Here is a 22,707-nt window from a genome sequence, read left to right on the forward strand (position 1 = left end):
AGCATATTTTTCATAAATAAAAGCGAGAAAGTAACTCTTGGGGTAAAAACCCACCCACCCATCTTTGTAAAAAGACTTTATTTATTTTTTTTAAAAGACTTATTGGGGGGTTGGGGATTTGGCTCAGTGGTAGAGCACTTGCCTAGCAAGCGCAAGGCCCTGGGGTTCGGTCCCCAGCTCCGAAAAAAAGAAAAAAAAGATTTATTTATTTATTATATATAAGTACCCTGTAGCTGTTTTCAGACACACCAGAAGAGGGCATCAGATCTCATTACAGATGGTTGTGAGCCACCATGTGGTTGCTGGGATTTGAACTCAGGACCTCTGGAAGAACAGTCAGTGCTCTTAACCACTAAGCCATCTCTCCAGCCCTATTTTTATGTTTAATTGTGTGTGTGTGTTAGTGTAGTGTTGGAAAAAGCCAGAAGAGGAGTTTGGATTCCCTAGAGATGGAATCACAGGCAGTTGTAAGCCTGAAGGAGATGCTGGGAACTAAACGTGAGTTCTTCACCATTCTTTTTTTTTTTTTTTTTTTAAAGATTTATTTATTATGTATAGAGTTCTGCCTGCATATACACTTACACACCAGAAGAGGGCATCGGATCCTATTACAGATTGTTGTGAACCACTATGTGGTTGCTGGGACTTGAACTCAGGACCTCTGGAAGAGCAGTCAATGCTCTTAACCTCTAAGCCATCTCTCCAGCCCCTCTTCACCGTCCTTATCCATGTTCTCAACCATTATGCCATCTTTCCAGCCTTGAATTGCCCATTTTTTGTTAGATTTTGGTCTTTTAAATATTTATTTATCTATATTTAGACTTGTTCCTTTGCTTTATGAGTATGAACACTTTACTGGAAACAGGTATGTGTACAATGCAAATGCCTGTTGGATCCTTCCTGGGGGTGTGGATGGTTGTGAGTGACCACGTGGATACCAGAGATAAGACCTGGTTCTTCTGCAAGAGCAGGAACAGCATTGTGCTCTGAACTGCTGATGTGGAACCACCTCTCCACTCTGCAGGTTCTGTCTTTTATATATTCTGGGCACATGCTCCTTAGAGGTTGTGTAACTGTTAGATATTTTTGTCTATTCTGTGTCTGTTCTCTGTCTTGATGGGATCCATTGATGTCCAACAAAACTATGTTTGTTTGTTTGTTTATTGAGACATGCTCCTGTTACATAAACCAGGCTGCTTCAAACCCTCCATCCCCTGCCTTAACCTTCCCAACAGTGAGATTATAGAAGGGCACCATCATGAACAACTTTTTAATTTTGATGCAGTCTGTCTTAGTTAGGGTTTCTATTGTTGTGAAGAGGCACCATGACCAAGGCAACTATTATAAAGGACAACATTTAATTGGGGCTAGCTTACACTTTCAGAGGTCACTCCATTAACATCATGGCAGAAATCATGGTAGCGTCCAGGCATACATGGTGCTGATAGTTCTACATCTTGTTCCAAAGGCAAACAGGAAAGACCACTGTCTTCCAGACAGCTAGGAGGAAGGCCTCAAATCTCACCCCTACAGTGACACACTTCCTCCAACAGGGCCACACCTACTCAATAGGGCCATACCTACCAATAGCGCCACTCCTAGGCCAAGCATGTTCAAACCATCACACAATCCAACCTTATCTTAGTCAATAGTCTGTTGCTGAGAAGAGACCCTGTGACCATGGTAACTCTCATAAAGGAAAACACTTAATTAAGGCTTGTTTACAGTTTCAGAGGCTTAGTCCATTATCATCATGGCAGGATACAAGGCAGTGGGCGGGCAGACATGGTGCTGGAAAAGTAGCTGAGAGTTCTACATTCAGATCTTGTCAAAGACCAGCTTGACACCAGGGGTAAACTGAGGTGGGACATAGAGTGAGCTACTGGCAATTCAGGGGGCCTCTGTTGATCACAGCAGGCAATTGGAAGGGAAAGAGGAGGAAGGAGCCAGTCGATGGCTTAAGACCAGCACTGCTTGTAACTGGCAAGAAATTCCAAACCCTGTTTACTCTTCTGGGGCCAAAGCCTAAGGCACCAGGCAATTAACTCCTGCTGATAGCACTGTGGTATTAGAAAAGGAAACTTAGTTACTTGGGCTTGGAGCTCTTTTATTAGAAAAGGAAACTTAGTTACTTGGGCTTGGAGACCAGCTAGAAACTCTGAGCTCTTTTAACTCTTAAGGGCTGTAAAAAAGACAAAGAAAAAGAATAAATCACTGTACACACTCATACTCAATGGATGAAGCAAAAGAGGGCTTCAGCAAGCCAGTTTCATCAATTTTCACGTGCACACATATATACATACATACATACATACATACATACATACACACACACACACATACACACAGTTGGTGGATAGAGAGAAACTCCAACAACCCACACCTTTTATTTGTTTTTATCTTTTGCTTTTTTTATATCTTCTAGGACAAAGCTGTCTTACCTCACTGCCATGAATGCAGAAAACAGAATCGGTGCAGTGGGATAATTGACCACATGGTTTTCTAAACACTTTTACGTTCCATAGGTTCATACTAAGTTCAAAGCAATAGTTCACGTCATAGGTCAGTAAGGTTTAAGGAGTTACAGCAGAATCATTTACAAGTCTTTCCATTAAGACTCGCACCCTAACTAAACATTCCTTATCTTTTTTTTCTTTTTTTTCGGGCTGGAGACCAAAAGGGCCTTGGCTTGCTATGCAAGCGCTCTACCACTGAACTAAATCCCCAACCCCCTTACCTATTTTTTAGATCCACAGGTTCATTATAGTTTAAAGCAATAGTTTTTATGTCCTAGGTTAACAAGGTTTTTGTCAAGAGACAGGTCTCCTGCCTTGTGTCTTAGTGTTTTGAAGTCTTGTATAGATGAGTGAATCGATCATTTATTTTCTGTTCTTACATGAATAATAAATCACCCACTCCTAGTTTATGACCCTATTTACTGAGATTAGTGGCCTCATTCCTAACTAGAAGGAATGTTTCCCTTGATCATAAATCTGTCCCAAGCCTATTTCTTTTCCTGGTGCGATTTGTTTGTGACACATGAAGGTTCACAAAACTCTTTTTGCAGCTTTCTTATTCTGCAGGAGGGCTTAAAATTACTCGAATCAATTCAGGAGTTCTATAAAATCATTATCAGGAATCATCAAATCATCGGTTTGTATAAAAAGCATTATTGCATGAGGGCATATTGGAGACCTGCCCAACAGAGTGGGTAGATACCCAGGGAGCTATAGACAGTGAGGGTTTCCCCACACCGTGCCATATTAATGAGGAATATAACATGGGAAGGCATATCAGCAGCAAGAAGCACTCCTGGAACCAAGTCTCTGGGGTCCAGAGCACACCCTTTGCAGCCATGTGCAAGACAGTGAGCCATCTTCAGGAAGCTCACTTGCTTGCCGTAGCCTTTCCTGCATGGCTCTTGCCAGGATCCAAAGGTGGCATGAAGAGAGAGCCACTGGACCCCGCTTGAACATTTGAAACTTTAAAACACCACCCAAAGTGATAGACAAGGCCACACGTACTCCAACAAAGTCATATCTACTAATCCTATTCAAACCACAGCGCATATGTGCATGTGTTTGTGTGCATGTATGTGTGTCCACAGTACATATATGCATACTCATGTGTGTGTATATGTGTGCACATGCATGCACATGTGTGTGCTTCTGCCCACGCTGACATACTTGTGTAGATAATCGATATTTTCTTTAATATCTTCTACCTCATTTTTTTTTGAGACAAGGCTTCTCTCCAACTGAACTTCAAGTTCACCATTTCCACTAATTATTAATCCCTCCCTAGTAGTGCTTTTCCCCAATGACTAACATTCAGTATATGAGCCTGTGAGGCACATTCTTATCCAATCACCACAAACCAATTCCTGTTATTGTTCTAGACAGGGTTTTTTCTATGCATCCCTGGCTGGCCTCAAACTCACATATGCCTGCTTCTATCTTCTGAATCCTGGGATTAAAGGTGTGTCCCACCACACTTGGTTATTTCTTTGATCTTGCTCCTGTAACTTTGGTATCTAAGAAAACAGTGTCTTGGGGTTGGGGATTTAGTTCAGTGGTAAATTATGTTTTTTTGTGGGTTTTGCCTTTAAAAACATTGTACTTCTAAGTTTCTGCACAAGAGGCTTTGAGACATAAACCCATTTTTGGTCACCATCCAATAAAGGACTCATATACTTTTATTGGTTTAATCATCGTGGTTGTTTGTATCTTATGACCTATTATTATTATTATTATTATTAGTAGTAGTAGTAGTAGTAGTAGTAGTAATAGTAGTAGTAGTAGTAGTAGTAGTGAGACAGGGTCTCTCTATGTAGTTCTCTGGCTGCCTTGGAACTCACTACGTAGACCTAGCTGACTTCAGATGCCAGAGATCCACCTGCTTCTGCCTCTGGACTTATGGATTTAAAGCATGCACCAGCCTGCCCAGCCTCTCACAGGGATTATTATCCCAAGCAGCACACAAAATTGAGTTTGGGGGGGGTGGTGGCGAACACCTGTAATCCTAGCACTCAAAAAGACAGAGACAGGCGGATGTGAGTTCAAGGCCACCCTGGTCTACACAGTGAGTCCTGGGCCAGCCATGTCTGCACAGACACTTTGCTGAAGAAGAAGAAGAAGAAGAAGAAGGAGGAGGAGGGAGGAGGAGGAGGGAGGAGGAGGAGGAGGAGGAGGAGGAGGAGGAGGAGGAGGAAGAAGAAGAAGAAGAAGAAGAAGAAGAAGAAGAAGAAGAAGAAGAAGAAGAAGAAGAAGGAGAAGAAGGAGAAGAAGAAGAAGGAGAAGAAGGAGAAGAAGGAGGAGGAGAGGAGAGGAGGAGGAAAAAAGGAGAAGAAAAAAGGGAGAAGGGAAGAAGAAGAAGAAGGGAAGAAGAAGAATGTTTTCTTAGCCAGAGGGGCATTGTAACTTTTTTTTTTTTTAAAGATTTATTTATTTATGGGGGACCAACATTCTCCCTGCATTTGTGCTTTGCAGGCCAGAAGAGGGCACCACTGATAACCCCCAACCAGGTTTGTGAGCCACCATGTGGTTCTGGAATTGAACTCAAACCTCTGGAAGAGAAACCCAAGGCTCCCAACCTCTGAGAGACCCTCCAGGCATTGTAAATGGCCTTTTGTTTTTTTTTCAAACCAAATATTCTACAAAAGGAACAAAACTATCTTAGAATTGAGAGAAAGTAGGTTAACAAGGCATCTTTGTTTTCTTGTCCTCAAACCATTGCAATTCTGTAAGAGGAACAAAACCAGAAAAGCACAGATAAGGTTAGATGTAATAGGGGTTGGAAATGCTGAATGTTACCAAATTTTCATGATTTGCCATTCCCTAGCCTGCATCATTTTTTTTAAAGATTTATTTAAAATAGAATAGCTGTCTTCAGACCAGAAAATATCTTTGATTAACTGTGGTTCTAAATTAATAGGACCTAGACCATTGAGTGCCAGAAATCATTTTTTTTTATTGTTACCAAATTTTCATGACCCCCATATTCATTCCTGCTAGCCTACATCATTTTTTTTTAAAGATTTATTTTATGTGTATGAATGTGCACCTGCAGGCCAGAAGAGGGCATCATTACAGATGGTTGTGAGCCACCATGTGGTTGCTGGGAGTTGAACTCAGGACCTCTGGAAGTGCAGTTGGTGCTCTTAACCTCTGAACCATTTCTCCAATCTCTGGAACCCCGAGTTCTTAGAGCTGTGTGTGTCATGGACCTGTTGGACCTTTCACAGGGGTCCTCTAAGGCCGGTGGAAAACACAGATATTTAAACTATGATTCATAACAGTGGCAGCATAATGGTTACAAAGTAGCAATGGGAATAATTTTATGGCTGGCAGTCACCATGAGGAACTGTATTAAGGGTCACAGCATTAGGAAGGTTGAGAACCACTGCCTAGTACGTGTGTGGCCCTGGGTGCCACCCCTAACACTGAAGACTTTAAACCTTGGTTCTTAGCTTCTGAAGTCCCTTGTCTCTTTCTCTGACTCTGCAAGCTTGTTCCTAGGCATTTATTTACCTCAGGCCACTGAGGACCTTTCTGAGTGCCCTGGTTCTGACTTACTGAAGGTGAGTGGGGAAGGTTTAACAATTCTACTCTTCCATTTTTATCCCCACAAAAAAAATCTTTAGGAAGCCAGCTATCAGCTGAGGTTTAGAAGAGAGAGTCACTTGAACTCAGAGTTGAAGGCCAGCATGAGCACTTTAGTGAGACCCAGAGTCTAAAACACTCCTTCAGGGTGGGTGCTGCTTCACTTAGTAAAGGCTCCTGCACCAAGCCTGACAGCCCGTGCCAATGACTGGTATTCACACTGTAGCACCAGAGAATGGACACTTGCAGCCTGTCCTCTAAGCTCCACTCCAGTCTTAAGGCATGTACCGTGCAGCTAAATAAATAAACAAATAAATTAGAAATAGAGAGATTTCTCAGCAGTTAAGAGCACCTGCACCTCTTGTGGAGGACTGGGGTGTGATCAAACGTCTAACTTCAGTTCCAAGGGATATGATGCTGGGGATTTGATTCGTGTTTACATGGGAATCCACATGTCTGGTGTGGGTCCTTGCCAACAGTTTGGTTTTTGACTGGCTGATAAAGAGTCAGAGGCCAATGGTTGGGCAGAGGGACAGAGGCAGGACTTTTAGGAATCTCAGGCAAGAAACACAGAGGAGGGAGGGAAGGGAGAGAGAGAGAGAGAGAGAGAGAGAGAGAGAGAGAGAGAGAGAGAGAGAGAGAGAGAGAGAGAGAGAGTGCCATTAGGAAGGGCAGAAGATGGACCACAAGGGAAGAAGTGTAGGAGGGAGAGATCTCCGGCATGTAAAAATCCTGGGAAAATAGCCCTGGGGGCCACCCCCTTGGAATAGCAGAGATGAAATATAGATTTAACAAGTACTAACTCAAGAATATTGGAGGGGAGTGTGTTAGGCACATGGAATCTCAGGAGTGGCCCAGCCGTTGAGCTAGTTAAGACATATCAAAATAGAAAGGTTATGTGTGTGTGTCTTTCCTGGCAGGTGTCAGTGAGAAGTGCGATCACCCTCCAGGAGCTCGGAGCGGTTTATCAGATAACCATGGCAATACGATGTCCTCTTCTGAACGCCTCAGCACTAGGTACACACACATATATACAATACACATAAACTAAACAGTCCTGGTCTTCATGGCACGCAACTTTAATCCCAGCACTTGCAAGGCAGAGACAGGTAGCTGTCTGAGTTCAAGGCCAGCTTGGTCTACATGGTCAGTTCCGGGCCAGTAGGGGACTACAAGACGCTGTCTCCAAAAGCCTACAAACAAACAAAAACAAAAATCCCCAAAATATTTAAAAATTACTTGAGGGCTGGCAAGATGGCCCAGAGGGTGAGGGACCCTGCCGTGCAAATTTAACAACCTGAGCTGGGTCCCTGAGATCCAGGGGGAAGGAGAGAACTGATTTCACAAAGTTGTTTGAAAACCTCTGCACACATACAGTGACACCACACACACACACACACACACACACACTAATAAATTTATTTTTTTAATCCCTTAAGGACTGAGTTATGGCTTGGATTTTGTCTTCACCGTAGGCTTGTCCCTGTTCCTGAGCTGCAGTGACTGGCAGATCAAAGTCCCCCTGGATGGGACTTGTATCAGAAAATGCTGCTCACTGTGAGAAAATGCTTGGGCAACTGTCAGCAGACGCCATTGTCTGAGCGTCAAACTGGCTAATCAACCAGGGGTGTTTAAAATAACTTGCGTCAAAGAGAGTGGCCAGGTATTGTGACGTATGTCTGAAGTCACAGCATGGAGGAGACTGTGGTGGTTTGAAGATGCTTGGCCCAGGGAGTGGCGCTATTAGGTGTGGCCTTGCTGGAGTAGGTGTGGCCTTGTTGGAGGAGGTGTGTCACTGTGGGGATGGGCTTTGAGACCTTCCTCCTAGCCATGTGGCAGCCAGTCTTCTCTGAACGAGATGTGGAACTCTCAGCTCCACGCCTGCCTGGACGCTGCCACGCTCCCGTCTTGATGATAATGGACTGACCCTGACCTGTACACCAGCCCCAATGAAGTGTCCTTATAAGAGCTGCTTTGGGGCTGGAGAGATCGCTCAGTGGTTAAGAGCACTGACTGCTTGTCCAGAGGTCCTGAGTTCAAATCCCAGCAACCACATGGTGGCTCACAACCATCTGTAATGGGATCTGATGCCCTCTTCTGGTGTGTCTGAAGACAGTGACAGTGTACTTATATATAATAAATAAATCTTTTTAAAAAAGCTGCTTTGATTATAGTTGTTAGTTTCCATGGAGAGTGTCTCTTTTGGGGAAGGAGGGCAGACAGGGTTTCTCTCTGTAGCTCTGGCTGTCCTGGAACTGGATGTGTAGACCAAGCTGGACTGGAACTCACAGGGATCTACCTGTCTTGGCTTCCGGAATGAGTGCTGGGATTAAAGGCACGCGCCACCATGACTGGTTGGTGTAAAGTGTCTTAACCCTCTGAGTCATCTTGATGGCCCAAGAAGAGCTTTTAATTGGCCCCGATGTAACACCTAAGGTAGCCCAGGAGCGTCTGCCGACTGACTCAAGCGGTTGCCCGGGCAGTCTGTTTACACCCTGAGAAGCAACGTGTGGGCCAGCAATAGCTATTTCACTGGAGCTAAGTACAGACTTTATTTTATTTTATTTTATTTTATTTTATTTTATTTTGGTTTAGTCACAGCCACTCCTCTTAGGCTCAGTTAGAGTCATCGAGGCTAACTGAACCACTCACTGAATGGCTTCACAGCATCAGCACCAGTGCTGCGGTGATCAGCTATATCACCGAAGTAAGGGCTTCCCCCTCTAGTGGAAATGGCTGTAGGCTCACCTGGAGTTCCTGAGGCTTGTAACATGTCTGCTACAAACAGCCCAGGTTGGGCTGCATCTTGAGGGGCAGGAGCAATCAGCCAAGATCTTTCTAGTGGTTGTCTTTTTTTTTTAATTTTTTATTTACATTTCAAATGTTGTCCCCCTTCCTGGTCCCCTTTCCACGAACCCCCCCATCCTATCCCCTTCCCCTCTGCCTCTAACAGGGTGCTCCCCCACTTACTCATCCATTCCCACCTCACTCCTTCGTGTACTACCACCGCCAGACTCCGGTAGGCTGTTACACACATTTGCTCCAGGCAGCAGGAAGAACATAACATTACTAATTAGGGAACAAAAGCGTTCAACCCTAACATCTTCGCTTATTTAAAGAAAAATGATCCTCAAGAGGAGGTCTTACGGGCTGGAGAGATGGCTCAATGGTTAAGAGCATTGACTGCCCTTCCAGAGGTCCTGAGTTCAAATCCCAGCAACCACATGGTGGCTCACAACCATCTGTAATGGGATCCAATGCCCTCTTCTGGTGTGTCTGAAGACAGCTACAGTGTGCTCATATACATAAAATAAATAAATAAATAAATCTTAAAAAGAAAAAAAGAGGAGGGCTTACAATGTAAATAACTTATTTTTATACTTTCATATTTAAATTAAAAACATTTTTTGGGGTGTGGTGGTGCACACCTTTAGTCCCAGCACTCAGGAGGCAGAGGCTGGTGTTATCTACACGAGTTCAGGGCCAGGACAGCTAGGGCTGTTACCCAGAGAAATACTGTCTTGAAAAACATACATAAACCATCAAACAAATACAATTAAAACTCGCATGTGTATAAGTTTTGTCTACATGTCTGGGACCTGCTGAAGCCAAGAGGGTGTGAGACTTCTTTTGGAGGCAGAGTGATGGACGTTTGGGAACCACCATGTGGGTGCTGGAAATCAAGCTCAAGTCCTCTGCAAGAGCAGCAAATGCTCTTTTTTTCCCCCAAAATATATGTCTTTTATTGTCCCCCAAAGAGCCCACATTGTCCTTATGATCAGGATCTTGTTTCTGGAGCCAGGAAACTGAGGTCTCACTCGTCAGCCTGCTGCACGGTTCCCTTCTCAGACACACGGATGCCATTTTGATAGCCTTGTTTCTAACTGTTGTGCCTTGCTGAATCAGAGCCGCCGAATTGGAAACAAGTTCAATATCAATTCCTTCAAGGACTGATTCATCCTCCTGGGCTTGAGAGACAGAACAAGCGACGCCTGTCCTCATCCGAACCCTGAGGATGAATTTTTCACCCAAGAAATTTCAGATTTCAACCAAAGACCTGTTCTGAATAACGGCGTTGATAGGGAAGTGGGCACACGCAGACCTCATCTTGTAACGGAAGCCCAGTGTCATACCCTTGATCGTGTTCTGAACATGAGTGCCCATGCTTCTGACAGTGGCCAGTTCCTTTCTGTTACCCCACCACTTGTTAACACGGAGCCTTTTCTTTATTCTTTCCAAGGAGACTCAGCTTTATGTAGATGTGATTGAAGTCCCCCTCTCCCCCGCAGAGTTCCCCTGGGGCCCTTCACAATGACTTCACATTTTCTGGAATGTCTGATTGCTGAGAGCCGCCTTCATTCTCGCACTAGATAGGGCTGCAGCAAGTGCTCTTAACCACTGAACCATCCCTCCACACCAAGCCCCAATACTTGGCACTGGGATTTTTTTTTTTTCCTTTTCTTTTTTTCGGAGCTGGGGATCGAACTCAGGGCCTTGCGCTTGCTAGGCAAGCGCTTTACCGCTGAGCTAAATCCCCAACCCCAAGCACTGGGATTTTGTAGTTGTTTTTTCGTCTTTTTTTTTGAGATAGGCTTTCTCTGTGTTCACAGCCCTGGCTGCCCTAGCCTTTGCTCTGCAGTCAGGGCTAGCCTCAAACTCAGAGAGATCTGCCTGCTTCTGGAGTGCTGGGATTGAAGATTGAAGGGGCGTGGCACCAACCCGGCTTACACAGCAATGTTCTCCTAGTGCTTAACCCCCGCTTTGGGTCTCAAGTAGAGGTGGGTCCATGGTCTCACTACTGCTGAGCTCACCCCTGCTTCCTTTGTTGTTTAGACTCTTTGGGTCTCAAGTGTGCGTGCGTGCGCGTGTGTGTGTGCATGCATGTGATAAGGTCTCACTTGTAGCTCACGATGGCCCAGAGCTATGAAGCCCAGGCTGGTCTCGAAACCATCACCACCATGTTGAAAAACAAACCTAGCTGTTCATGTGAGAAATGTGTGTGTTTTTGTTTCTTTTTTTTAAGATTTATTCATTTATTTTATATGAATACACTGTAGCTGTCTTCACCCACACCAGAAGAGAGCATCAGATCTCTTTACAGATGGTTGTGAGCCACCATGTGGTTGCTGGGAATTGAACTCAGGACCTTTGGAAGAGCAGCCTGTGCTCTTAACCGCTGAGCCATCTCTCCAGCCCGAGAATGTGTGTTTTGAGACTGGCTATGTAGCCCAAGCTAACCTTAGACTCACGATTCTCCTTTCTCAGCATCCTGAGTCCAGGGACTACTGAGGAACGCTGACTGGCATGGACAGCTGGATTTTAACGGACAGCACCCTGACCCTTCTTATTGTTTTAACTACCATATTAAACAACTTGATTCTGGGTTGACTTACTGTGCGTTGAAGCTGGTAACACCAGTCCGGTGGGAGGGGCTTGTGCTTCTGTTACGGATGAGGACACTGGATGGTGTCTGAGCGTAAACAGACCTGTCTACAAGGTTCCTCCTGTAACAGTCCCTTGGTGGCTTCATCTGGACTCCCACACTGAGCCTCTTGCCACTTCCCAGGGCCTAAGTGCTGGTTGCTGCCAGATGCTCAGCTGTTGCTACCTCGAGCAAACCCCATGCTAGAGTTCAGCTCCCATGGGAAGGGGCGGGCAGCAACTGCCAGCCCTGGGACTTCTCCTCTCCAGCCCTTGGGCCTCAAATCTGTACAAGCAAGGGATATTTGGGAGGAAAATGGAGATGCGATTGCTCGCACTAGTTAGCTTTCAGTTGCTATGACAACATGCCAGAGACAAACCAGTAAAGGGCACAAGGGTTAATTTTGGTTCATGGCTTCAGCTTTTGCTTTGGGCCTATAGTGGATCCAAGAATATGGTGCAGACATAACCCCAGTGACTCACTTCCCTAAGCAGGCCCGCCTCTCAAGAGCAGCAAAAACTGGGGACCAAGACCCAGAGTCAAAGCTGTGGACCCAAGGGATGGCAAGATTAGAGGCTTCCACTAAGACTAAAGCCACTTTGGAGATTACAAGTGTTAAAAAAAAAATTCCACAAGGCACAGCAGAGGCTGTGGTGCCAACTATTTGGTGGTCAAGCAAGAGAACTACTTGAGTTCAAAATTTTTAGGACAATGTCCATAAAATAAAAATAAATAAATAAGTTTAAATTAAAAAAAGAGCCAAGTGTGGCGGCATAGGCCTTTAAAAAAAAAAAAACCTTAAGCACACAACAAAGACATAACTCCCCAGCTCAAAAAAAAATAAAAAAAAAAAAAAAAAAAAAAAAAAAAAAAGATAAAAAAGGGAAAAGCTCTAGTCTGGGTCAGATTACCCAACATGTGAGCATGAAACCCTGGGTTTGAGTCTCAGTGCTTAAACCAGGCAGAAGTCTGTCCCTCTAGCTGGGACAGAGGATCAGAAGTTCAAGGTCATTCTCAGCTACCTAGCAAATTTGAGGCCAGCTTGGACTACTTGAGACCCTCTTTCAAAGCAAAGGGACAGAACCAAGTCTACAGAATCCTGATAAACATTTACCATACTCACGGTGACTTTAAATTATATGTTCTACTTCTGAGGATTTAGTAAGATGATTCGGAAGGAGAGACTCAAAAGGATGCCTTCTAAATTTATGTTTGTTTTTGAGAGGTCTCATTAAGAATCCCTGACTAGCCTGGAACTCACTGCATAGATCAGTGTTGACCTCACACGTGGGACAAACGTCCTCCCCTCAGCTCCCTGACTGCTGGAATTAGCAGGTGTGCATACCCACGCCCACCTCATTCTGTCACGTGTAGAAGAGTGAGGGTGCGGCTGCATCAGGACATGGTGAGGAGACCCTCCCCATTTGTGCTCTCTGAAGCCCTAGTTCCTGGCTCCAGACAGGTCCAGGCAGGGCGGAGGGAGCTGGTGTTGGGCTGCAGGGGAGAGAGTCTGAGGTTCAGTCCGGCTGCAGCCAGGTCGGACACCTGTTTATTCAGACGGGAAAAGAGCAGGGAGTGGATGGAGACCAGCAGAAAAGACCACACTAGGTCAGCACTGGGCAAGGAGTGGCCAGGGTGTGACTCTAAGAGTTGGCAGAAAAGCCCTGGCGTCTCGAGTCACGACAGTCTATCTGAAGTAGTTGGGACACTCGTGGGCGACCACGTTCCAGGCTTGGTTAAAGGCCTCCACGACAGCGGGCTCCAGGGGACCTTCCTCAGTGGCCGCCAAGTTCTGCTCCAGCTGCTCCAGGCTGGACATGCCCAAGATGACTGCGTCCCCTCGGGCGCCCTGCAAGGGAAGACGGCCACATCTCAGCACCCTCTGCTCGTTGGTGGCTCCTCTCACATGCCCCTCCTTGCCCATCCCCTGGTAAGATCTGGGATCTTTGTGTATTTCTGTCCTGAACACCCGGGAAGAGCTGAGGGCGCCTTTGCTAGCTGAACATAGGTGACTCTGTTCTCCTTACGTGAGTTCTTCCCTAAGGAGACGAAAGTAAAAACCTTCCCTGTCTATAGCACACTTGTCTCCTGCCCGTCCAGCAAGCACTGTGCACAGCTCCCAAATCAGCTCCCTAGCCCTGGAGGAGGCGTTCTCTCTAGAAGTCACTGCAAGGCAAGTCTGGCTCTCCCAAAGGGGCGGAAGCTGAGCTCACGGTCGGGTTACCTGGAGCTGTGAGTGGTGGTACATCCAGCGCAGGGCAGCCGAGGTCATGCTGGGGGCACTGGTGCCATAGGTGGTCTTCAGGGCCTTTTCTACCAGGGCGATGGCCTCAAAGTGGTGTTCCTTCCAGAAGCTAAGTGAATTGGGAGAGTGGCTTGGGCTGAGAATCTCCAGTCACACCGGGAGCTGAAGCAAAAGAGCCTACCAAGGCACTGCCCCCCATTCTGTGGCATAGAAGGAGCTGTACCCCAAGAGAGCTGCTTCTCCTTATAGGGTACCAGGAGCTTCTGGGGTGCCCATTGCTGGCTAGATGTGGAAACTCCTGTCTTCTGTTCACCCAGTGCAATGGAGAAGCTACCTTAAAGCCAGACTTGGCCTCAGGGCCCAAAGCCTCTACCCAAGGTCCTCTCTTTCCCCCACAGCAGGGCACTTCTTAGAGTAGCAAAGACTTTCAGGTCTGGAGGTGGAAGTGGGGCTTCCTCATTTCCTTATGTAGGAAGAAGGAAATGAGACACCCCGGGATTTGCTATTTCTCATAGGAATCATTAAACAGAAAAGGGAGGCAGTAGTGTTGGTTTCTGTCCCTAGAAGCAGAGAAGAACCTATGAGGTAACGGGAACTTCCCGCCCTACCCAGCCTGACACCGCAGCTCACCGGTTCCTGTAGGTCTCAGACCAGCTATTCCCAAAGAAGCGGCCCTCGGGCTGTTTCCCATCCTTGTCTTCATATCTGTATTTGCCAGTCAGCAGGCCTCCTGTGGGAAGGCTGCAGTGAGATCCTGGCCCGGGCTACTCCCAGACGCTGTTAGATCCCACTCAGCTCTGAACTGGAGAGATGGGAGCCTAGAAAAGGCGTCTGCTAGGGCAGCAATCCGTAGAGTTAGGCTGGGCTTGCCCTCCCTCCCATAGGGCAGGTCCCCATGGCAGCTCATACCAGCCAAAGGGTTGTAGGCATAGAACCTCAGTCCGAAGTATCTGAGGCAGGGGAGGAGCTCAGTCTCCACCTGCCGGGTGGTGGCGTTGTACATGCCCTGCAGGGAAGGAGAGGGGCCTGTTGCAAAGTGCAGATGAATCAAGGGAAGGGATCCAGGCTTCCTCTTTTTAAAAACGATTCGTTTTGGAAGCCATTCTTTCAAAGATGGGTTTTGGTAAACTGGTCAGGCTGTTGTTAAACTCTCTGACTCAACTGATCCTCCTGCCTCAACCTCCCCAGTAGCTGGGATGTAGAGCCTGTACCCTGGTTCTGCTGGCCCTTCCTCCACCTTTTTTTCCTTTTTTTTTTTCCAGAGCTGGGGACCGAACCCAGGGCCTTGTGCTTGCTAGGCAAGCGCTCTACCATTGAGCTAAATCCCCAACCCCTCTTCCTCCACTTTTTAAATTATATTTATTTTTGTGTGTCTGTGCATGTGTTTGGGTGCAGAGGCCAGAGGAGGATGTACAATGTCCTGTTCCATTTCCATGAGACAGGGTCTCTCGCTGAGTCTGGAGTTGGGTGATCCCCGTCTCTAGCTTTCCACAGAACTGGGTACCAGGTGCACATAGGCACACGTGGCTCTGTGTGTGTGAATTCGAGGTGAGAATTCAGGCCCCCAGGGTCGTACAGTATGCATTTTTACCTAGTAAGCCTGGGTTTTGTTTTTTGAAACAGTCTTGCTCTGTACCCCGGGTTTGCTTTGAATTTATTGAGCCTCCTGCCTCAGCCTTCCGACTGCCAGCTTGCCTGTGTGCAATACCACGCCCAGTTTTGCAATCTCCTATTCTGAATACTGTAAATTGACACCATCCCAGGGTCAGTTACGTCTAAAATCTCAAGTCAGAGCAGGGAAGGGAAGCTGGCTAGGATTACCAGCTACAGCTATCTCCAGGTCTCCTCTACAGGCTGAATGCTGAATTGACAACTATTTAAAAGTTTAGCGTCCTTCCTTTCTGCCCGGGCAGCCATCTTCCAGGAACTCGCCAAAATGAGGAACACAAAGGGAAAGAGGAGAGGCACTCGGCCTATGTTCTCTAGGCCTTTTAGGAAACATGGAGTCGTTCCTTTGGCCACATACATGCGAATCTACAAGAAGGGTGATATTGTATACATCAAGGGATGGGCACTGTTCAAAAAGGAATGCCCCATAAGTGTTACCATAGCAAAACCGGAAGAGCCTACAATGTCACCCAGCATGCCGTGGGCATCATTGTAAACAAGCATGTTAAAGGCAAGATCCTGGCCAGAGGATCAGTGTGCCGATTGAGCACATCAAGCACTCAAAGAGCAGAGACAGCTTCCAGAAGCGGGTGAAGGAGAAGGATCAGAAGAAAAAGGAAGCCAAAGAGAAGGGCACCTGGGTTCAGCTGAAGCCGCCAGCCTGCGCCACCCAGAGAAGCCCACTTTGTGAGGACTAACGGGAAGGAGCCTGAGCTGCTGGGGCCCATTCCATACGGATTCACGGCCTAATGGACACAAAGGAAATAAAGGACCTGGACTGCACAAAAAAAAGTTCAGCAAATTCTCTGCTTCTAAGAGGTGTAATAATAAAATCCAAAACACAGGCAGCAGGCTGAGGTGTCACTCAGTGATAGCACAGTCAGGTCTAAGGGTCAGTCACCAGAACCACAAAATAAACCACAGGAACACAGGTCCACAGGGAGCCCTGGGGAAGGTGGGTTCTAAGGAGGAGGGGCTCAGTGCAGGAAGGCAACGGGATTCCAGTGGAATCGCTGTAAACAACGGAAAAGCTGTTTATCAGTCTATCTGGGGTAGCCGTCAGAATGCAGGGTTGTTTCCTAGAGCTCTTTGGACCCTGAAGAAAGAAATCACTGTAGAAAGCAGTGATTGTTTTCTGTTATCTGTAGAGTTGATTCCCCCCCAGAAGGAGCTTTTACAGCCTGAGCATGACTTTGGTCACGAGAGGGACCTGGTTACTGAGTACTGCAAACAGTTCACAATAAGGGTTAAAGCTGCAGGGGTGTGGCGTTTTCCTTCAGGGAACACATAGATTAGGTTAGGGGCTTTGGTATGAGAAGCGTGTTCTGTCCCCAAAACCCTTTTGTTACATGCTTATACATGGTGGCTGTTTGAGGTCCTCAGAGCCTGACTACACCATGGCCTGACCTACACGTGAAGGTGTGGTTCAGAGACTGGAGAGGGGGAGGGTGGTGGTGGTGGTGGTGGTGGTGGTGGTGGTGGTGATGGATCCTGAGGGGATTCCCAGAAAAGAGCCTTCTAGGCCAAAGCTGAGCCCTTCTTTCAGGGTGTGGAGAGGTATGCTCTAGGCTGAAGTGCAGGATGGGAGGAAGGGAACCCAATGTGTGCTCATGCAGCAAGCCAACAGGCACACCAGCCATGCCGGTGAAAGACAAGGTGGTACCTGCTTCCAAGTGGGGAGTGCCCGCTATGAGGAGGGTGAAAGGTCCAAAGCACAAGCAAACTCAGGATCAATTGAACCCCGAGGCCCAGTGGCCCTAGCACAGCAAGTCCCCTCACCTGGTACACAGTTGGCAGGATCCAGCCGTTGCTCTTACAGAGGGTATAGATCTCGGCCACCTCCCAGGAGGCATAGTTGGACAAGCCAAGCTCCACAAACTTGCCCTGCAGGGGGGAGGACTCATTACAACTCAGCTCGGCCCACAGAACCAGGAAGAGAAGACTGATCTGGTGAGGAACCTGGAATCTGTGCCCAGAGAGCCTTGCTGTCTTGGCAGACTCAGGGAGAGAAGCGTAGTGATCTCCTCTCTGCACTCAGGACCCTCCCTCACCTCCTGATGCAGCTGGTGGCAGGCCTGCAGGGTCTCCTCTATAGGAGTGCCGTGGTCAGGAGCGTGTAAGTAGAAGAGGTCCACCCGGGGACACTGTAGCCGCTTCAGTGACGTCTCTAATTGGGACCGGACACTGTCAGGCTTCAGCGACTTCCCGTCCCAAGGGTTGGCCTTGGTGGCAATTTTCACTGGCAGGAAGATTACAATGATTGAGATTTATTAGAAGGTTGGGCGTGGTCACGCACGACTTTAATCCTAGGACTAGGGAGGCAGAGGCAAGAGATCTATGAGTTCAAGGCCAGCCTGGTCTACTGGATGAGTTCCAAGATGGCCAGGACCACACAGAGAAACCCTGTCTCAGAAATAAATGAACACAAAAAAGAAGGGAGAAAAGGATTTATTCACTGGCTAAATTACTTAACTTAGCTGCTATTTCCTAATTTGTAAAGTGAGGTCGCAGCAATGGAACCGCTCTCACATGGGAGGCACAGGACTACCTTTCTTTTCTTTTTAATTCCAGGTAGAAGGCTGGAGAGGTGGCTCAGAAGTTCAGAGCACTGGCTTGCTCTCCCAGAGGTCCTGAGTTCAATTCCCAGCACACACGGTGGCTCACAACCATCTGTAATGGGATCTGACGCCCTCTTCCGCAGACACGCACACAGATAATAAGCACTCACATGCATAAAATACATAAAGGAATCTTAAAATTCTAGGGAGTTTTTTTAAATCTTTCTGACTTTTTTTAATCTTTATTAACTTGAGTATTTCTTATTTACATTTCGATTGTTATTCCCCTTCCCGGTTTCTGGGCCAATATCCCCACCTAACCCCTCCCCCTCCCCTTCTATATGGGCTTCCCCTCCCCATCCTCCCCCCATTACCACCCTCCCCCCAACAATCACATTCACTGGGGGTTCAGTCTTGGCAGGACCAAGGGCTTCCCCTTCTACTGGTGCTCTTACTAGGCTATTCATTGCTACCTATGAGGTTGGAGCCCAGGGTCAGTCCATGTATAGTCTTTGGGTAGTGGCTTAGTCCCTGGTCTTTCTGACTTTTACATGTCGACAATCATGCTATCTGCGAACTGAGGGAGATTTAAAAATAATTTTTATTTAAGAGTACAAAATAGGGGCAATAGAGATGGCTCGGCAGTTAAAAGCACTTGCTCTTGCAGAGGACCTAGGCTGGGTTCCCAGCACCCACGTGGCAGTGTACAACCACCTGTCACTTTAGTTCCAGAGGATCCAATACCCTCTTTGGTTACAAGGCACACACGTGGTACACATCCACACATGCAGGCAAAACCCTTGTCCACATATAATAAAAACATATGTCTTTATTTTTTAAAAAAGATTTATTTTATTCATATGAGTACCCTGTAGCTGTCTTCAGACACACCAGAAAAGGGCATCGGATCCCATTACAGGTGGTTGTGAGCCACCACGTGGTTGCTGGGAATTGAACTGAAGACCTCAGGAAGAGCAGTCAGTGCTCTTAACTGCTGAGCCATCTCTCCAGCCCAACATATGTCTTTAAAAGCTAAGAATTTTTTTTTTCTTTTTCTTTTTTTCGGAGCTGGGGAAGCTAGGCAAGCGCTCTACCACTGAGCTAAATCCCCAACCCCAAGAATTTTTTTTTTTTAATGAGAAAGTATCTATATAGACATTAAAAGAACACATGTTGGCTGGAAAGCTGTCTCAGCAGATAAAGGTGCTCGCCATACAGGGCTACATTTTTAATTAAGAGCATATACATAGGCAGGGCAGGCAGCGTGGGACCTGAGACATGAGTGCGCAGACTCCATGGTGCTCAAACACCATCTTGGACCTTGGACTCGATGTTCCTAGGTATTGTCAGGATGCCGTGGGCCAATTAATTGGTTCCTCACCACAGAATGGAGATAGGGACTGGAAAGACGGCTCAGCAGTTCAGAGCACTGGCTCTGAGTCCAATTCCCAGCAACCTCACAGTGGCTCACAACCGTCTGAGATCTGGCGCCCTCTTCTGGCATGTGGGAGTACATGCAGCAGAGCACTCATACGTTAAATAAGAAAGAAAATAAAGACAGGAGATGGAACTCAAGGAGACTCTTAAAGACTAGGTAGGAATTTAGGCAGGAGGGGCTGCGGAGAGATGGCTTAGTGGTTTAGAGAACTTACTGTTCTTGCAGAGTATACAGAGGGTTCCCAGAACCACACACATTGGCTTATAATCATGTGTAACTACGGTTCCAGGGTAATCAGTACCCTCTCCTAGCCTCTGTGGGCACACACATATATGCGGGTAAAATAAATCTTAAAAGCGAGAATATTTAGGGAAGAGACAAAAGGGCCTCAATGTGTTCTATAGAAGCCATCAATCTTAACCAGAATCCCTTTCAGCATCTGGGAATCCTGTACTGGAGCTGTTCCTCCCGGCTAAACACTGTTTCTTTCCAGATAATCAACTACCTGGACTGGTGGATGGACGGATGGACGGACAGATGGATGGATGGATGCTGGCAAGGACAAGGGGAGCCCTCTGACCCCACAGGATAATGGCGTCTCCCTACAACACCGGCCCCAAAGCGTTCTTTTTGTAAACTTTCACTACAGGTAAAACCTGAGGACTTTGGCCCAGTGAGTCCTCAAACCCAAAGCAGGACTGGGCTAAAGAAGAGGGTTTGGGAGGAGAAAAAACAAAATGTTTATTATCAAGAGAGTCATCCAGGAGAACTGACTCTATCTACTGCGCTCAGCTTGAGAGATCTGCACATTTAAGTCCCTCTATCTCTACCCCATTGTGAATCTAACGAGCCCTCTGCACAGGAACCGGGGAACCCCAGGACGCGGGTTGGGGGGGGTGTGAAGCCTCTTTATCTATCGGGCACCCTCCTGAGACTCCACGAGTTTCAAGCAAATGAAGGGCGGTTCCCCTCCCCTTCCACCACGGGACATGCGACGTGCGCCGCTAATCACCCTGCCCCACACACGCATTCTGCACCGCTCAAACTCCATCTTCCAACAGCTAAGACTTCAAGCCTGTGGTGCACCTTTCTCTTGCTCTCTCCACTCTGCACAGTGCTACCTACACTGTGAGTCCATCCCCAGTGCTCTGACTTTTGCCTACTGCTCTCCCCCGAGCCTCCCCAACCGAAGTTCCTTTCTGCACTCCTCAGCAATCACGGCTTCAGTCTTCCCCGTCAGACTTTTAACTCTCCGTGGAGAAATCACTTCTCCCACTGTAGCCTACAGAGAGCTACAAAGTTTGCCATTGTAAGACCTGGCACAGAGAGTGGGCGCAAAGGTCGAAATGCCCTCTCCTAATTCCTCCTTTCCACCCCTGCCCCTATCTGGGCCCTAGGCATTGTTGCCACAGGTCTCCTTGAGATTCACAGGTACAGTCAACAGCACGGGACAAAGTCTAGTCCTAGTCCGGATCAAAGACCGGAATGTAAGAGTGCTCCTGGAGCGCAGGGGTGGTGAGGGCAAGAGGGGATGACACGAACACGAAGCCTGGTGGGGGCGGGGGTTGGGGTGGTAGGAGGGAAGGAAGGCTATGGGCAACTGTTGGTTGGGAGGCGGGACTGCGGTAGGAAGTAAAGAGCCAGAGCAGGCTAAACAGAAGAGAGTTCCAACCCGCCCCGTAGCTGCAACTCTAGAAGCTTCTAAGGAGAGGCGGGACAAAGTTCAGTTAATTAGTTCAGGACTCCAGTAGCCTTGGGAGCTTGGGGTAGACAAGGCTGTGGACACCGGAGCTTAGGAAACTTCTGGGTGCAGACCCTGGCCGGTGCACGCCGGGTGCGAGCACTGGCTCGGCTCTACTCTGTGCGGGGGGAGACCGGGTGCAGCGGTTACCTGTGCAGTCGCCGCTGCCCAGCCCGAGCCCCAGGCTGCCCAGGATGCTTTCGGACTGGCCGTCGCAATACATGAAGGCCGTGTCCAGCTCGTTGAGGCCGCGCTCCAGGAAGGCGCGTACGGTCGCAGCGCTAGTACTCGCATCCATGCGGCGCCCCATCTCCATGGTGCCCAGCACCGTACCGGGCCGGAGAGGGGCGCCAGAGGCGGCGCGGGGTGCCGGAGACCGGGACATGGCGAGAGGACGCGCGACCGAAGGCCCAGAGCGCCACGCGCAGCGAACAGCAGCGCGGCTCACCGCTCGGGACACTGCACGCAACATGAAGACTGCGCTTGCGCGCTCGAAGCCTCAGGCTCCGCCCACAGCGCGGGGTGGGCGGGGCGTCGCAGAGGTCAGCTGATCCCGGCGGGCTCCGATCCTGAAGCTGAGAGCGGCTGTGGATCTTTGAGCTGGTGAGAATGAAGGGGGCTGGCGGCATGTCCGGGCTGGGGGTCGGGACGGCAGGCGCATCCAGCCAAGTCTTTCCTACACCCTCCTCCAGCTCTGCACGGTCCCCGGCGCTGATCCCCTCCTGGGGAGCCCGATCCTGGGTCTCAGCCTGGTCTGGCCAGGGATCCGATCCGGGACGGCCCTACTTCTCACCTGCGGGTCCCTCTCTTCCGGCCTCTTGCCTTTCCTGGACTGGGCGGCCTTGTTTTCCTTGCTCTGGGCGGGGGCCTCGCGGCGCTTGCCCCAGCTGCTTCCCTGTCATTATCCCTCCGAACCCGCAGAGTCACCGGAAGGAGTTAGGTTTGAAGGCCTGGAATGGGTAGGATCCCGGAGCCATTGAGCTCTCTTGCTTGACACATTCTCCCCAGCTCTGCAGGTAGGGGGCCCAGAGTGCCCTATTCCACGCCAAGCTCACGGCAGGGTTTCAAGGAAGGTTGGTTAAAAATGTGCGCACGCACTCGGGAGGTAGAGGCAGGCGGATATCTGAGTTCAAGGCCAGCCTGGTCCATAGAGCTAATTTCAGGGCAGCCAGGGCTACACGAGAAACCCTGTCTCAAACAACCCCATCCCCACTGGCCCCGAAAAGAAACAAAGAAGTGTGTAGTTTCAAGTCTTGTTCACTTCGTGTATACTCCATGCCATGTGATCTATAGCAAGAACAGATTACTGTTGACTGTGCTAGATGGGCTTTGCTGGGAAGCACCTCCCTGGCTGTGCTTGGAGTTGGAGAGGAAATAGGTGTTGTAGGAGATTGTCTCCCTGGTCAGCCTTTCTGGAGAATGTTATTAGCCCCTGTTCATAGACAGGGTCAGACAGGCAGACTCGCTTGCCTGAAGCCACTCAACCCTACCTGTAAAATGGGGACAGTGTTCCCTACACTCCTGGTATTAGGTG

General features: G+C 48.2%; 1 protein-coding gene across 1 annotated transcript; it reads right to left on the minus strand.

The window, feature by feature from the left end:
• Nucleotides 1–13,039: 13,039 nt before the first annotated feature.
• On the minus strand, nt 13,040–21,665 carry LOC116893713 (aflatoxin B1 aldehyde reductase member 2). The gene is made up of 7 exons (XM_032895431.1): nt 21,324–21,665; nt 17,488–17,675; nt 17,216–17,320; nt 14,678–14,774; nt 14,399–14,498; nt 13,748–13,877; nt 13,040–13,372 (listed from the first exon to the last, which is right to left on the minus strand). The coding sequence occupies exons 1-7, from the start codon at nt 21,643–21,645 to the stop codon at nt 13,211–13,213; spliced, it is 1,104 nt and encodes a 367-aa protein (XP_032751322.1). The 5' UTR covers nt 21,646–21,665; the 3' UTR covers nt 13,040–13,210.
• Nucleotides 21,666–22,707: the final 1,042 nt, after the last annotated feature.

This window comes from Rattus rattus, chromosome 1, assembly GCF_011064425.1.
Source record: "Rattus rattus isolate New Zealand chromosome 1, Rrattus_CSIRO_v1, whole genome shotgun sequence".
Classification (NCBI taxonomy): domain Eukaryota; kingdom Metazoa; phylum Chordata; class Mammalia; order Rodentia; family Muridae; genus Rattus; species Rattus rattus.